This window comes from Drosophila sulfurigaster, chromosome X, assembly GCF_023558435.1.
Source record: "Drosophila sulfurigaster albostrigata strain 15112-1811.04 chromosome X, ASM2355843v2, whole genome shotgun sequence".
In the NCBI taxonomy this organism is placed as follows: domain Eukaryota; kingdom Metazoa; phylum Arthropoda; class Insecta; order Diptera; family Drosophilidae; genus Drosophila; species Drosophila sulfurigaster.
The window spans coordinates 16,300,303-16,318,602 of NC_084885.1; the positions used below are offsets into that span (position 1 = coordinate 16,300,303).

General features: G+C 34.5%; 1 protein-coding gene across 3 annotated transcripts in view; it reads right to left on the reverse strand.

Moving 5' to 3' along the window:
* Positions 1–12,966, reverse strand: part of LOC133848365 (uncharacterized) — a 183,485-nt gene extending 170,519 nt beyond the window's left edge. For 2 of the 3 annotated variants that reach the window (XM_062283898.1, XM_062283896.1), the window contains exons 1-2: positions 12,757–12,956; positions 11,275–11,606 (exon numbers count right to left, since the gene is read on the reverse strand). In XM_062283898.1, the coding sequence (XP_062139882.1) occupies positions 11,275–11,413 (139 nt within the window). In that variant the 5' untranslated portion in view covers positions 11,414–11,606; positions 12,757–12,956. Of the gene's footprint in view, positions 1–11,274; positions 11,607–12,756 lie in introns of all 3 variants that reach the window. The other variant, XM_062283897.1, reaches the window with a different exon arrangement.
* Between the last annotated feature and the right edge of the window lie 5,334 nt (positions 12,967–18,300).

The following is an 18,300-nucleotide window of genomic DNA, read 5'->3' on the forward strand; positions in this document are numbered from 1 at the left end:
AAATGTGTTGGGGAGAGATACAATAATTGGCTAATAAGTCGACTGTTTGCCACTTTGACGTATGCGTGATATTTGCTTTTTTTCTGCAGTCTGCAATTAAATTTGTCGCCTGCAAGCAAACGCAACGCAACGCGAAGCGAAGCGACGCCTTCTGCTCCACTTAGCACTGATATTTTGCTGAGTCAGCTGTCGGCCCCCAAACACGTTTCCACAACAGAGGGGCGATGGCGTAGGAGGGGAAGGGGAAGGGAGTGTAAGCCTGGAACTGGGGCCATGGCACGTTCGAGTATTTTCATTTTTTATTACGAGTATAGCCAAAAAACTTTGGCTGTCTGTATATTTTATGTTTATGTTTGGCCAACAAGGTGAAGGTTAGCGAACTGTCGCCAAAATGCAACACACGACCAGCCGCCAGCTATGGAGCTATGGGGAGCTGGGGAGCTGGAGAGACTTGGGCCACATTTGGGGCACGTTTTTCGCGCGGCGACTCCATAAAAAATGCAAATCACATTTCGAACTTGGCGCTGTGAGAAGTTCACACAGCAGCGTTTGCCTAAATACCAAAAACATATTATCGACATGCGCAGACTTACAACCAACTCAACTTTTATTTATATTTTAGATGTGTGTTTTTTATTTGTATTCTTCATTTTTTTTTTCATTTTTTTGTTGGTCGTGTTCCGCTTTGTTGTGGCAAGCTGCTGAGGCTGCTGCAATTTGTTGCAATGCACTCAACACCAAAATGGATGCTTTGAAATTTTAGGAAAGCCATTTTGATAGACAGCATTCAATTCACTTTTCAATTTAAAACTCATTATTGGTAACAGTAGTAATAATAATTTATGAATTATAAATAATAATAATGAATTATGGGTTTATGAAAACTTTGTTGAATCAAAAAATTCTATTCAAATATGTTTTTTAATATTTTTTACAACTGACAACAAAGTATTCGGCATATTAAAAATAATTTGTTTGTGTCTGTGGTTTATATTGAATGCTTTTTGTTATTTTCATAACTAACAACAAAGTTTTCTTCATAATAAATATAATTGCATAATATATTTAAATGCAATTTTAACTGAATCTATTTTTATTATGTATTTTTTATGTGTAATCATTTTATATGATTACAAAATTGCTATAAAAAGAAACAACTTTTTGAGTATCAAATATAATACGGAAATACATTTTTAAATCATGAAATTGAAAATATATTGCTTTATATATTTATATTTCTTTAGAGTGAATGTAAAACTTAAAAAATTGCAGAATGTTCAATTTGATTTATTAATTGAACTATAAAGATTTTAGACACTTTATTAACACTTTATTAAATAAATTAAAATGTAAGCAAAATCACAAAATAAAAAGATTGCATTTGATATGGAATTAAATATAATTTAAGTGAACTATAAATAGTTTAGACACTTTATCAAAACGATCAATTTCATTCATAAAAAAGAATTGCATATTAAACAAATTGAGAGCTTCAAATAAAGAAGAAAGTCATTTGATATTAAATTAAGAGAAATTAAGAACAAATTATATTGCAAGCCAAATTCACAGAATGAAAGAATTTCATTTTATATTGAATTAAGATATAATTGATTAAGTCAACTATAAAGTTTTTAGACACTTTGACAAATCGAAAAATATCGTTCATAAAAAAGCAGCATATAAACTTAATTGAGAGCATTACATAAATAGTATTGCAAGCCAATTCAAAGAATAAAAGGAATTCATTCGATAAGGAATAAAGATGTAAATTATTAAGTGAAAAAATAACTTAATTGAGAGCTTTATAAAAATGATATTGCAAGCGAACTCTTAATCACAGAATTGATCAATCAAAAAGTGCGTTGCAATTTTAATGGAGGCACAAACCAATGAATCATGCGTAATGATGATGTTATATGGGAGGCAGTCACAACGTTAGCTGCTTACAGTTTAATCAGAGTGGAGCACACTTGATGCCACTGAGGAGAGGCACAAAGGGCAGCCAGGCAGGGGCAAACCTAAATTGCTTGTCAAAAAAAAAAGAAGAGAAAACCCAAAATAAACTGAAGCTGGCAGCTGCCGCCGTTTTGTAAAGTGGCAAAACCCCAATCACATTTATGCCTGACAGAGTCAAGCGGCAAATGCAAACACAACACGAGTTGTTTTTGGTTGTTTTGGTTGTCGGTGTGTTTTAGTTGTGCGTTGTTTGATTTTCGGCTTGCTCGTCTTGCTCAACTCGCAATGTGTTTTTCTGTTTTCTGTCTACTTTTTTTTTTCTGTAGCTCATCTTTTCGTCAGCTTTAAGCGATTGACTGACTGATTGATTTTCGTGGGGGGGGGGGGAGATTACAACATGACCTAACTGATCATTATGATCGTAACGCAATTTGCATATGTCCATCTCACTTGCACCTTGCTTCCTCTCTCTCTCTGTCTTGCACTCTGATTGATGGCGATGTTCAACGATGCGTGGCCAAATGGCCAACGAAGCCCTGCACACGATGCGCAATTACAACCCAAAAACGTATCCAAAAAACAAAAACAACGCAATACAACGCAAGATGTTATTTTCACTGCGAGAGCGCAAAATGAAGACATCATTAAGCATTAATTTGGCTATTGCCACACTTCGATTTGTATAACAAATTGCACACGCACAAACACACACTCACACACACACACACATATAGTATTCCACGATCGTAAATCTTAATTCAACTGCTTAAGCAATTAATCAAAAATCAGCGCTAGAGAAATGACAAATATTGCAAGCGATGCTCTGTTTTGTATACTCTCCACTATTCGCACTTCTTTGTCTCATTCACCCGCCAAACTTAAAATGGAATTTCAACTGCAGTTGCAATTTGAAATTAGTGAAAAATTAGTGAAATTTTAGTAACAACAATTAATGTAGAACAAAAAAACAAAATATACATACATTACTCTCATATGTACAACAAACGTAGCATTGTATAACAGTTTTAGTATAACACCATATCGTTTTAAATTAATATAGAACTCTAAGTACGTTGTTTAATATGTATTTTTACACTTTTTTACTATATAGCAGTTTAAAAGGTGTTATACCATAAAATGTTGTACAGAATAAAAGTATAAAAATAGATAAACTATTACACAATACAAAGTATTTTGTTATTGCACATCATATTTGTACAGCAAATAACAAATTCTAAATAATAAAAGCACCGAATATACTGAATTCTAAAATCTATGTCATTGTAAAACACTTTGTGGTATAACACTTTCAGTAGAAGCAGACAATATTTTGGTAAAACAAACAATCGTTTGCTACAATAATAAATAACAAATGTACGGAAAATACCGAATACTACGAATGGCAATATATAACAGTTTATGATATAACACTTTAAATAAGAACAACACATATTTCACTAACAACAAATCATTGTACAACGACAACAATTACAAATCAAGAACATAAATGCAGAAAGTCATAAAGTGTATAACAGTTTCACGTATAATACTTCAAGTAAGCGGCAGACATTTAAAAAAGTTTGCTTTGAAAATTCAACTTTATATAAAATACTTTAATTTAAATGTAATACTACTTTCATTTGTATTACAGTTTGTTGTGTTTATTTAATTAAACTGTATAACAGTTACACGTTGGAAAATATGACAATTAAATGCGTATGACCCCTAGAATTGAATAGTTATAACAAAGAATTGACCTGCTGGCGTAAGCAGAAAGTAAAAACAATGCTGCAAGTAATGCAAGCTTAATTAAAGCATTGTATAACAGTTTGTCACACTTTGAGGACACTTCGTATAACACTTGGGATTAACTAACTGTCTTACGCTGACAGCCATAAATCGCAATCACAATCGTAATCGCTCTCACAATCAGGTCAATTAACTAAACCAACTAAGCTAACCTTTTGTGTAGAGTATATACACATACATATATATTTATAACAGTTTGACTTCAGATTAGCCAACACTCTGCACAGCATGTCGCACATTTACGTTAATTTATTTGATGTTCAAAGTAGAGGGGGGGAAATGAAATCAAAAACTAAAATTAATTTCATTATGTGCCAGAAAATTTCAAATGTGCCGCGTTCAGGTCATGATTTTGATTAATTTACCAATTGGCACTTTCGCCCAATGTGGATCAAAATCAATTTGCCGATTTTAATTAGCTAATTATGCATTGGTTCGTCTCTCGTTCAGTCGTTCAGTCGATTATGTAAGCAGAAAGCTCTGTCTCTGTATCTGCGGCTTTTATATCATTTCTACAACTCGATCATTTTAATTATCTGTGCAACGATGCGTTTTATAGATCACACACATTTACATGTGCTAGAGATGGCAACGTGATTCAAGTTGATTATATTTCTCTATTTCAATATTTTTACTCGTATCTTTTTATCTAAAAGTAAATCTATAATTAGCGTAACCTTGCTGCCAGCTGCATAACACTTTACTTTTAAGTTTTCTGTTTTTGAGGTTATTCAACTGAAGGTTTATTACCCCAATTTTACCGGAACAAATTGATTAGTCATTTGAACTAGTTTCGTCAAATTTGTTACAGTTTTTTTTTTCCTTATTGTTATTAGTTAAACTGCCTTAATCCATATTGAGTGCACTTAACGAAATTTAAAAATATTATCCTTGAGCCTCTTTCTATCGTGCTACTTTTTACTATCACACAATTAAGCACGACACGCGCTCATCTCTAGGCCACACATTGATCGCTCTGATCTCACTTTTCCATTAACTGTTTATTACCCCAATTTTACCGGAACAAATTGATTAGTCATTTGAACTAGTTTCGTCAAATTTGTTACAGTTTTATTGTTTAATAATTTCTGTAAAGTTGTATTAATCCACATTGAATGCATTCAATGAAATATTATCCTTGAGCCTCTTTCTATCGTGCTACCTTTTACTATCGCGTAATTAAGCACACGCGCTCATCTCTAGGCCACACATTGATCGCTCTGGTCTCACTTTTCCATTAGCTGTGTAACTGTATCTCTTATCGTATCTCTATCTCGAAGCGAAATTAAATGAAATTCAATGAATGATTGTGCGTTGTCGCTACCGTTTGGCGACGCTATTTGTCTTTGGTCGATTGCCCAATTCCAATTGCTTTAGATCAATGATTGATGGTCAAATGCTTTAAGCACGGCGGCATTTCTTTTTTAATTTCGTTTTCGATTTCAATTTCAAGTTACTTTTTTTGTTTTGTTGTTTTGTGTGTGTGTGTATTTTTAATTTCCCAATCGAGCTCAAATAACGAAACCTTTAATAAAATCAACTTGCACATAAACTGTGTGTAATTACAGTCTCAGTTTGTCAGTCAAGTGGCCACAGTTCGTTGCTTTTAAAGGTTAAAACTCAACATTTAAATTTTAAGAGCCGTTAAACAATAATAATAACAGAAACAGCCACGTACATTGACAACAATAACAATAACAACAATTAACCAAATTGCGCTTTGTTACAATTTTAAGCTCCGTTGTTTTGTTTTTTTTTTCTCTTTATCTTTTTGCAGGCCTGTTTTATTTTCGGCCCAAGTCACACTCACACACTACCTGCCTTTTAGCCTTTAGCCCGTTTCAATCGCTTTTGGCCAAAGTTCAAATCGTTTACAATCACCAACGACAACAACAACAACAACGATAATAATGACGATGATTTCACGGCATTGCACACGAAACTCGCCGCAGGTAAATAGTTCAACTATTGCAAATACAATATCGACATTCAATTCTCTCTCTCTATAAATAATTTATGCTTTTACACCTCGAAAGTCACAGTCTTGAAACAAGCTTAAGATCTTGGCTATCAGTTACTCCATAAATTAAGATAAAATTATATAATATAAAGAAAAATAAAGTAAAATGTTGAAAGATTAGATTAAAAGAAAATATAAGAAAATAAATTGCAGTTTCAAAAGTCATGTCATTTAATAACTTTAAAATTATAAAATGGAAAATAACATAAAATTTCAAAACACATTTTTTAAAAGAAAAGTTATTATATAGTAAAATGCAATACAATTTCAAAAGCCATTTATCTTTGAAATATTAAAAAGTAAACTTAAAATGAAGGAATTTTAAAACTAAGCAAATAGAAATAGATATTAATAGAAAATATTAGAAATACATATATATGAATGAAAAGTGTGGAGTTCGTTAAGTTTGTTAATTCCTTTTTCATTTAACCAAAAACAAAACGAAGAAAAAGAAAAAGATAACGCATTAAAGCGGCCAAGGTATCTTAAGTAATTTTCATAGATTAACTTAAGCATATATGAAGAAAAAATTGTAGATAAAAGCTTGTAAATTATAATTATTTATTATAGAAGTACCGAGTATGATAAAAAAATACCTCTTCAGGCTAAAAAGTTTGTAAATATTATAATTACTTTAATAGAAAATATTTAAAGTTCAGGTTGGAAAAATATAAATCAAAAATATAGTTAATACTGAGTCACTGATAGTTCAATAAAAGTAAGGTAAATTATTGAAAACGTTTATCAGTATAGTATAAAAAGACAATACATGAAAGCAGCTAAAAATCAAATTAATTATTTCTATAACAACAATAAAGGAACCAAATTTAAACATTTAAATTAAGGGAGAATTAAATTGAAATCTATAGTGAGGCATAATCCAGAAAAAATTTCATAAAATAAGCAAAATGAATTAAAAAATATATGGAAATTAAAATAAAGAAAATCGTATCAAAATAGCAAATGTATCTTAAGTAGTTTATATAAATACATCTTATCTTATTTTTGAAAATATATGTTAAAATTGAAAATTGTTGTTATTACAAAACAATAAAAAAGCAGTGTATGGTAGGAGATAGATATATCTGAAAAGGTCAGTAGATATTTTCTAAAGAAATAAATCAAAAACTGAACTAACAAACTATCCTAAGTACACTTTAAAGATATATAGTATTGTATAGTATGTAAATACATTAATCCATTAAATTGATTATGACATTGTCGCGACTTGCGATCACTCGACACAATTGCATGGCAAAGCTCACAGAGGCAATAGTTAAAGATAGAGATGTGAATATGAATATGAGCATGAGCATGAGCAATGAATGTGGGTATGAATATAATGAATATCATAATGAATAAGACGGGTAGCCGCACGGCTAACGGTAATGAAGCCCAAAGCAGATCTCCCGCAATGCGATGCAACGCCTTTTGTGGCTTTTGCGATTGCGTTATGGATTTTTTTATTTATTTGCGTTTTTTTTTTTTTTGGTTTTCGGTTTTCAGTTTTTATATACATACATACATCTTCTTTGAGGCGTATTTGTATTATTTTCATGCGCTCATTACATTTCATTCATTGTGCAAATGAATGGCGATTGTTTGCTTACAATTTTACGGCTCGTTTCTTAGTTTGCGATTCGAGTCTTTCGAATCTTTTCGAATCTTGAATCTCGAATCTCGAATTGGGGGCGTCACTTGACAATAATATCATCGGGCTTGAGGCACAGTTAATAGGTCAGTTTAACAGTTATGTATGAGAAATATGCGCAACGGTTAGTTTCATTCATTCAAATGGTTATTCATGTGATTATTCACTTAGTGCCTAATGAGGTCTTCAAGTCGCTGTACGCTATAATTGCGAGCGAGTTGCAACAGCCCTCAATTTGATACCCTATAAAAATATAATGCTAGCTCAAGAGCTCGGTAAAGCTTTTCAAAAAGAAATTAATTGAGCGTAGACAAAGTGTTTTGCAATGAAAAGCAATGCGCTGGAAAAGCCAAAGAAAATGGGCAACAAAAGCAGCGAAAATGGTAGAAAAGAAAAGAAAGAAAAAGTGGCAAGAAAAGTGAAAGAAATAGCAGAAAAAAAAATAAAGAAAGAAAAGTACAAGTGAAAGTATAGAAGTGGGGAAAAATCTTGAAAAATGCATATAGCCTCATATTACAGAAGTTAAAGTTAGGGAATGAATTGAACATAGGATTTCAAAAAGAAGTGGAAAAAATAGTTGGAAGACAATTTAAAGATATAGCACGAAAAAGAAAGAAGAAAAATACAACCAAAAGCGAAAAATCTGGTAAAATTCAGAAATACAAACTATCCAAACAATAGAAACCCTAAATTAATACACAAAGTGAGGAAATGAATTTAAAGATAGAACTACAAAAAGTAGAAAAGAAGTGAAAAAAAGTAAAAAAAAAAAAAGCGTTGAAAGAAAGTTTAAAGAAATAGCCACCAAAAATAGAAAAAGAAAACTGAAAGAAAAAGTAAAACAAAGATGGAAAAATAGCGTGAAATTTGGGAACAAAAAAATAACACAACATTAAACTAACCGAATAATAGATACCCTAATTTTATAGACATAAAAATATATTTATTTATATTTATATTTAGTTTAATAATAGCAAAAATTGATTTTCAATTTCCAGCTACAACTTTTTTAGAAGTGCAGCAAATGCGAAGCAGCATTCCCGCTGCTGAAATCCGTCCAGGGTATTGGGCTGTGTCATCAGCGTTAAGGGGCCAACTGGGCAATGGGCCAAATGGGTCTGAGGATTGCGACTCCAATTGCGATTGCGACTGGAACTGAAACTGAAACTGTGACTGTGACTGCATGACATAATGACACAGAGGCAGCTGAGGAGTTGGAGACAATTGAGGGTGGCATGTGGCAGGTAGAAGCTTGGGAGAAAACTCTGATGCCACAAACGAAATGAAACAACAACAATACGGAAGACAGTCTATTACTTTGTTGTTGTTGTTGTTGTTGCTGTGTTGCAGATGTCGTAAGTGGCAGCCGCATCTTCATGCTGGGAAAATGTGAACGTTTTGCTTGTAACGCTTTTGTTTTTCTCCCCTCTCACTCTCCCTCTCTCTCTCTCTCTGATTAATTAGTTGGCAGTTTTCATCATCTGCTTTCTTCCGTCTTACAAATTGGCAACTCTGGCAAACACGTCTTCTGCTTGTAGCTTGGTAATTGGATGCGATGCGATGCGAGACTCTCTTGGTCTGCGTCTCCGTCTCAGTTTCAGTCTCTGACTTTGCACCTATTTAATGGCATCCTCACCTCACCACCGCGGAAATTATATAAGCTGTGCGCTAATTAGGGGCGTGGGAATGCTAATCACATGTGATTTGATACCACAAACAAACGAAGATCTTCATAAGACAAGCCAAGTTTTAGTATCGCATTTCATCTCAATAGCACTTAAGTTGTTGATCGAATGTAATGCGATCCCAAATAATAATAATATTTGCTGCCATTTTAATAATTTTTAATTCAAATTCAAATTCAGACTGAAATCTATACTAAACCAAATTAAGTATTTACAGTTTAAAAGTAACAAAACTCAGTTTTATTTCAGAGTTCCATGTCAAATTTCTTTTGTGGTACAAAATTAAATTAAATATACTAAACTCATTGATTATTATTTAAACATGAGATCAAATATTATATTTAAGAAATCTTTAAAAGATATTTGCTATTTAAATATACTAAAATCATTGATTAATATGCACAGCTTTTATTAAAACATGAGATCAAATAGTATGTTTAAGGAATCTTTAAAAGATATTTCCTATTTAATCCAATGCTTTAAATATACTATATTTTATAAGTATACTATTATGCATAGAATATACCAAACTTTCTTAGTTTACTTCTTAGTATAATAATTTATTAGTATAGATATTTTATTGCTTAAATTTTTATTTTTAAATGGTATTCTTTATCAAGTTTTGCTCTTCAGACACATTTCAGTCTCGCGTATCTTTAAGATACTTTTTCTTTATCTGAACTCAGTTTGGCTTTCATTTGCTCCCGTTTATTGTTGTTGTTGTTGTGTTTTGTTGGTCGTGGCCACTTCGAGTAGTTTACAATGAACTTGTAAGCATCGAATTAACATAAAAGGCTAAACGATACGTAATCCAATTATGGCCAAAAGGTTGAACGCTGCTGCTCACTCTGTCTGCTCTTGGCCGACATCATTATTATGCGGTGAGACTTGACACGCCCACCAGCCCACCACCGCCACCACTCCGACAACAACATTGCAAGCTTTGGCAAAGTGAAAGCGATGCCACAAATCAAAAGCTATCAGCAGCAGCAACAGCAACTTAGCTCAGCTGCCCCAGCGACCGGTTGCTGTTGTTGACGCTAATGTTGCTGCTAAGCTGTTGCTGTTGCTGTTATCATACCCGTAAGCCATAAACTAACAGGGTATAGACACTTAATGATAATACCGTATGTAAAAAAGGATCAGAAAGAAGTTTGAAGTTATTCTTCATGCTCCATCCGTCTGTCTGTCTGTCTGTCTGTGCTTATAAACAGACCGATCTTAATATCCATAAATGCTAGAACTATCAAATTTGGCCATTATACTGAACTTACTAGAACCTTTTATATGCCATAATCTTTATTTTAGAGTATACCAAAATATTTCAAATTTCTATGTAATTCTGAGTAAATCAATGTTCAAAAATATGTTGAAAGCAAGAAATAAAAAGAATGCAATTAGTTTGTTTCAATTCCATTGATAACATTTTATTTTGTCAAATTTCTTTCTTTTGGTTGCACTAAAATTTTTGAAATATGCTAAAATATTTCAGATTTATACTTTTAGGTAACCCAATTTCTAGATGTATTTTGAAAGTTGCAACTAGATTGCTGGAAGATGATTGGTCATAATTTATTATAAATTGGTCATACTTTATTATTTATAAAGTAGATCAGATTTATAGTTTTGGGTAAATTCAAGCATATTTTGAACGCATAACAATAAATCCCAACAAGATTGTTTCTAGCTGATTGGTCACACTTTTTTGTAAAATGTATTTCTTTTGGTCATTCTTAAATTTTTCAGAATGAATAAATCACAAGTTAAAAAGCCTTGGTCTTGGTTTTTTTGTATTTTTTAATAGAAAAGGGTAAGGCAAAGGTCTTTCGATTACTTTAATCACACTTAATTGATTATTTTTGTGTAAAGTCGAAAGTCGCAGGCGTTTATAGTCCTGAACTTATTGATAGACTGCTTTGGTTTTGAATTTTTCATTTTATTTTTTTAATTAGTAGTGGGTATATTCAAGCCTAGTAACAGCATAAAAATTAGCAAGGCTCTTTCAACTGCTTTGGTCACACTTAAGTGTAAAGTAATGGGTATGTTGCAGTCGTTTATAGTGCTGAAGTGACTTATTGATTGACTGTGTTGTTGGAGGAGTGTGAGGCGCACAAAGTTGTCACTTTCGCTGCCCGGATGCATTAAGCACTTACCGTTAGTTGGAGCCGCTTCCTGTTTGACAGCCGCCGGCGGTTTGGCCGCACTCAGCTGACAGGCGGAGACGAGCAGCGAGAGCAGCAGCAGGATGCTGGCTGTGCCCAGCAACTGCATCCGTTGTTGTCCTTTTGTCATCGCGAAGAAGAAGAAGATGTTGCTGCTGCTGTTGTTGTTGTTGTTACTGGTTGTTGCTGAACGTTGCTTGCAACTGATGCCAATTTGAGTTGCGCTTTCTTTTCGATTATTTTGTTGCTGTTGTTATTTTTGGGTGAATTTTTTTATATACTGCTGTTGTTATTGTTGTTGCGGCGGCTGCAGCTGCATTTCACTTTCATATCGAACAGAAAAACAACAAACAAACAAAAACAAAAAAAATAATAAGTTGATATACAAGCAAAAATGTTGAGCGACAACAACAGCGACAGCGACAGCGACAAAGACGAGATGAACGCAAGTGAAATTTCACTTTCGTGCATTCAAGTGGACTCGCCAGTTATTGCAACACCAACACCAACAACAACGACAGCAACAACAACAACAACAACAACGGTTGCTGTGGCAAGTGAATTGTGTGTTGGGGTCACGCACTCCTGTTGTGGCCAGTTATTGTTGTTGCTGTTGTTGTTGTTGCTGTTGCTGTTGAGGCCATAAACATAAAATACATTTTCTTAAGCAGCAGCAGCAGCAACAACAACAACAACTTCCACAGCAGCAACAGTTGTTGTTGCCAGTTGCAGCAGCTGCTGATTTGCCAGGCTATTGCTGCCACATGCCACAAAACATGCAAAGCGCAAACATATATTATTTTTTGCATTTTTGCTAGATTTTCATGTTTTTTTATTTTTATTTTTTTGAGCAGGAAACTCTTGTAAATTATGCTACGATTTTTGGCCGTTTATTGCTGTTCAAGTGCCATGATTGTTCTTTAAGTAGAGTCATTAATTTTTTAAGTTTATTTCGGCAGTTTTTTTACAGTTTCTTTTTTTTCTACAAGAGTTGCGCTGCGATTTTTTTTTTTTTTTGGGTTTTTTCTTTTATTGCTGCTCAGCTGAAGTGCTGTTATTGTTTTTCAAGTATTGTAATTAATTTGCATTTTGTTATAATTATTATTAACACTCGTTGTTGCTGTTGTTGTTGTTGCTCGTTTTTCTTTTGTTTTAGATTTGAAGCACTTTTCGTTTCATAATGCGGAAATGCCGCCCAATCAACTAAGAAAAACACTTGAAAATAATACAAAAAAAAAAAAAATAATACAGTTTTCAACGCGTTTGTGTGTGTGTGTGTGAGTGTCCAGCGAAATAGTTTTGTGTTTTTTTGTTGTGCGAGGCGAAAACGAAACGCGGCGAAAAACGCGCTTAATTGCAGGATGTGCCGCGAACTCTGCGTCTTGGACTTCCGCACGCACACACACACGCACACACACATGCACGCACTCACAATACAAACTTAAACACATGCACACAGTTGTGTTTGCTTACAGAGTTTGTTGGTCGCGTGTTGTTTTTGTGGAAGGGAGGACGGGGAATTTGCCGCAAGCGAAAGAGAGAGATGCAAGAGATTTGTATGTGTGTGTGTTGAACCCACGGAATTTTCGCTTTAGTCGCCAAACGCAAAACGTAACGCGTCCGGGAATCGAATCGAATTCAGCCAAGCGCTCGCTGCGAACGCCGTCAACTGTCTGAGCTGCGCGCAGGCGCCGTCGAAAGCTTTTAAAGCGCCGCTGTAATTGCGCAGCGCAAAGAGAGCGCGCACAAACGCACACAGAGAGTAAGCTCATAAAAGAGAGCAGACAGTGAGGCGAGAGCGAAAGAGAGAGAGAGACGGTTCATGAATGAAGCCGCGATTGCAGTGGATCAGCTGGCGCTTAAACCGGTAAATGTTGTAAATATTGCGCACAAATTGTATCGTTGTTGTTGTTGTTGTTGTTGTTTTTACTACTTTTGTTGTTCTTGTGGTCAGCACGTGACGCATGCTATTGCCCTTTGGATCAACCGATTTGGTAATGCTTTTTATACCCGCTATCCATAGGGTAGAAGGGTATTATAACTTTGTGCCGGCAGGAAATGTATGTAACAGGTAGAACGAGGCATCTCCGACCCTATAAAGTATATATATTCTTGATCAGCGTCAACAGCCGAGACGATCTAGCCATGTCCGTCTGTCCGTCCGTCCATCCGTATGAAACACTGGATCTCAGAGACTATAAGAGATAGAGCAATAATTTTTTTCAACAGCATTTGTTATGTTTGCACGCAGATCAAGTTTGTTTCAAATTTTTGCCACGCCCACTTCCGCCCCCGCAAATCAAAAAAATCGACAAGCGTAATTTTAAAGCTAGAATTTTGCTAATAGCTATAGTTGTTATGATTCCTGAAAATTTGATTGCGATCAGATAAAAATTGTGGAAGTTATTAAAGAAATACTTTTGTATGGGCAAAAACGCCTACTTACTAGGACTCTTAGTTGCTTTGGCTGACAATCTGGTATATCTTGAATGCGGTACTATATCGATATACCAAATATACCATTTGGTATATTTTTAGTATTTTCGGTATATTTTGAAAATAATACCGCAATATTTTGCCTTTATTTAAAATGGGTAGCGGGTATCTCACAGTCGAGCACACTCGACTGTAACTTTCTTACTTGTTTTTCTTTACTTTATTTTGATATATCATTTATTTTTCTGTGTCTGCATTTTATAATCCTTGACAAGCCCAAGTAATTAATAATTTTAGTGTGTGTATTTATTGATTAATTGCTCTTATTTTGCTCATTGATATTCTCGAGTTCATAGAATTAATTGTCTATCTTTATGGTACTAACATAAAATATATGAGTTCGCCTGCAGCAGTTTTAATTATTTTTACTTGATTTATGATTCACACATCTGAAGTACTTCGCTCAACTGCACAGCTATAAATATTTTTTAATCAAGTATAAACAGAAACAGATTTTGAACATTGATTTCGAAATTCATGCTCAACATATTCCCAATTTCTTTTTGAAATTTATCGTTTTTTAACATATAATATTAAAAGTGCCCCCATAATTAACACATAAGTGATTCTAGCTGTTGCCAAGATAACATTTAGTTCACATTTGAAACGTTCATAAATCTCACGCTACACAAAGGCAAAAACAGAGAGCAAAGAGCAAAGAGAGAAAAAAAAAAAACAATAAATGTCATATTTAATCGCCGATTGGCTGAGATAATTTGTCAGAGGCGAATTAATGAAATGACAAACGCGTTTTTAAATGTGATTTCACATCATATTTGGCTTTTTGGATTATGCAAATCTAGTTTTAGGCACGAATCGAACTCAGATTAGTTAATTTTTCCCCCTCCATTTTTTCTTCAACTTTGAACAACGCGTTAATTTGCCAAATAAATTAAGTATATGCAAGAGGTCGACCAATTTCGAGCTAGTTAGCAATTCCAATTGCCCATCATGTTCCGCTGTCAAAATAAAAAAACAACCAAAAAAAAAAAATGTATATATAAAATTGGGTGAAAAAATTTTACACAAAAATATTATACGTAATATCTATCAATTATCTTGTAGGGCCCGCAGAGCGATAGGCAAACTCGAACGCAAACAGCAAGCCAAATTAATTACATGCCACATTGGTTGGGTTCAGCCGCGGGCCCAAACATCGTACACACACAATTTGGCAATACACTCTTTCGAATTGGCCAACAACCAGAGCCAAGAGCCAAGAGCATGCGAATGTGAATGCGAATCAGCGAATGCGAGATGTGGAAAGCTCTCGCGCTTTAGGATATGCCAGAGTCAAAAGGGCATAACACATTTGCGGTTACATATCTATAGCAATTAGCTTTCATGCTTGCTGTTTCATTCGCACTCGCTATAGCAATCAGCTTACTGGCAGTCCTTTTGCATATGAGTAAGTGTCATAGCAATGAGCTTGATACCTTTACTTTTACTTAGCAGTTAATGTCATAGCAATCAGCTTGCTTGAACTGCCAATAACTGTCATAGCATTGAGATTGTAAAAAAGGCGTTTCTCTGACTGAAAATGTCTTAGAGCTGAGCATTTTACGTCTCAGTTTGCCTATCAGGAAGTGCCTTAGCAATGAGCTTGATAGCTCTGCTATTCCCTGACGGTTAATATCATAGCAAGCAGCTTGAATGAACTGATTTTATCTGCCATTAAGTGTCATCGCAATGACCTTGCTAGAACACCTTTCTCTGACTTCAGATGTCATAGCAATGAGCATGTTAGCTCTCCGTTTTGCGCATCAGTAAGTATCACAGCATTAAGCTTTATAGCTCTACGATTACCTGAAAGTTAATGTCATAGCAAAGAGCTTTATTTAACTTATTTTGTCTGTCAGTAAATGACATAACATGGAACTTGATGGAACTTATCTCAAGTGACATAGCAATGAACATGTTAGCTCACCGTTCGGCCATCAGTAACTCCCATAGCAATGAGCTTTGCCCACCAGTAAGAGTCATAGCGTTAAGCTTGCCATACCTCCAATCTCTGTCAGCAAGTTTCATAGCAGTGAGCATTATAGCTATCCATGTGTACATCAATAACTACCATAGCAATGAGCTTTCTGCAGTCCAAACTGTTCATCGCCATAGCAATGAGCAATAGTGCTGCTTTCCTATGTAGCCTGTAAATACTGAAAGATATTGCATGCTGATAGTGACAATGTTGTAGACTCGAAGTTGTCGCCGCTGAACAGTTGCCACACATCCACACCGTTGGCCAACCCTTGCCTCAACTTCAACAGCTCAACGGTTCCGATGTCAGCTTTGGGAGCGTCTTTGTGGCAGCGGTGTAAATAAATCAAAGCGAATCACTCTATGGACAATTTGATTATAAAACTGAACCATGTAGTTGTTGCAAGCAAGTCAAAAGAAGAAAAAGAAGAAGATGAAGAAGAAGGCGAAGCCAAAGCTAAGCAAATTGAACACTGTCAAACAATAAGCTGAACGAATGAGGTCGATGGATGCTCCAAAAGTTTGCTGTATTTGGATTGTTCAGAACTTTAATTACAGTATTCTGTATTAGCTTAACAACAACTAGCATTAAATTTGCATTTATTTCTTTCCAAGTCGTCGACAACTATATAAACCACCCTCGCTAACTATGACTATGCGCTTTAACAATGTCAAATTTCACAATTGCAGTAGTCAACTATAAAAACAAGGACACCGAATAGTAGCATATTGCTTTCAAGGCGTCGCGATGATATCTCAAGAAAACAAAGCGCAAATGAAAACACTCGAAATAAATGGGAGATGAATTTCAGATAAATCAGCGAAGAAGAACAGAAGCAACCGATAAAATAAATAAACTAAGATATAGAAAACATAAAAGAGATGGATTATAATAAGGAATCGATCAATAAAGCTTTAACTATAGAAAATATATAGTAACTAGAACACAAAATAAAAATCACTTAAATTTATAATTTATGCTCTTTAATTTTTCTTGATTTTTTTTCTTGACTTATAGTATGTGATATTACTATTACTTTTCTATTTCAAATAAAAGTTTTAAATTGAATATAATTACAACTTTTTCTATTCATATCTTTTTGTATTCGTATCTCCATCTATCTATCTGAATTGTATTTCATTATGTTAATTTCAATCTGAATTCACTTGTGCATAGCTATGTACCTAAATACTTATGTAGTATCTGCATATCTATAAAATTGTATCTGTATCTATATCTCGCATCGTTTGCTCTTGCGGCATTTGTGTTGACCGCATCTAATGTGATATTGACCAAGTGACTCGCTTTTCTTAGTATGTAGTACACGTTCAAGTATCTGTATCTGTATCTGTATCTGCAACTGCAGCTGTATCTGTATCTGTGAATGACATGGCAGCTTGACACTATTTAGCTCAAGTCTATAATTTGGCCAATGTAATCGATTATTTTAATTGTTAGTTTGTTTGCTCAATTGCTCGACTTCTTTACGTGTGCACATCTGAAATACTTGGCCAAGATTTCAGATTTTGTTTGGCCACGTTTGCGATTTCGCTTCGTATCCGGAACTCTTGTTGTTTTTTTGTTTCTTTTTGGGTTTTCACACTTTTGGGACAGAGTGCATTGAACTGACTTGCAACACCCACTGACAAGCTCTAAGAGTCTGCGAGCTGAGATGTTTTGTAGTGCTCTCTTTGTATCTCTGCATTTGTATCTGTATCTCGGTCTCGCTTTGTAATAATTGTGTATCTGCAGCTGTATGTGTGGGCTTGACGATGCTTCCGCCAAGTGAAATGCGTAGCTTTTAGCGCTAATAGCAAACGTCTTTTTGGCTAGGAGGAGGAGGAGGAGAAGAAGGAGGCGTGTCTCCTCAACTCAAATCAGGCTTTAAAAGCAATTACGCACTTGGCAAAGTTGTCACCGTCTCAATCTTTTGCCTTCGTCTACTACTACTTCCTGCTCCAAAAGCGACTCTCGCACTCTTGCCTCGGCATCCCAAATGTCATTAAAATAGATACATTTCGCCAGCATTGCCGACTGTTTGCATTAGGCCAGGCCCAGATATGCCACAATCTGTGACAACGATGGGGCGGGGCAACTGCGTCTTATATGGAGAAGCTTTTGCGGAAAGGATTCGCGAATGCGAAACACGTTCAATTGGTTTTTAATAACCTCATTATGGACACATTCAATAAAAGACCTGTTTATTAGTTGCACATTAAAATTTAACTGATTATTTCAACGTTTCAAATTCAAATTCGTTTTTTTTATTTTATAGCTGTCAGCTATGTTGCACATGCGCAGCTGGAGGGCATAAAACGTTGAGCAACAAACTAAAGCTGACTGCTATAATAGTATCTGACAATTGCTTGCTGCTATGCCAAACCAATTTGCAATTTATTGAAATGAACAAAAAAAATTAAAAACATTCTTGAATTAATTATAAAAATATGCATGTGTATTTATCGATAATTCATATGATATCCAAAGTTTAAGAAAATGTTACAGCAAATTCAAATACAAACTTCTTCAAGCAACTTAAGGAG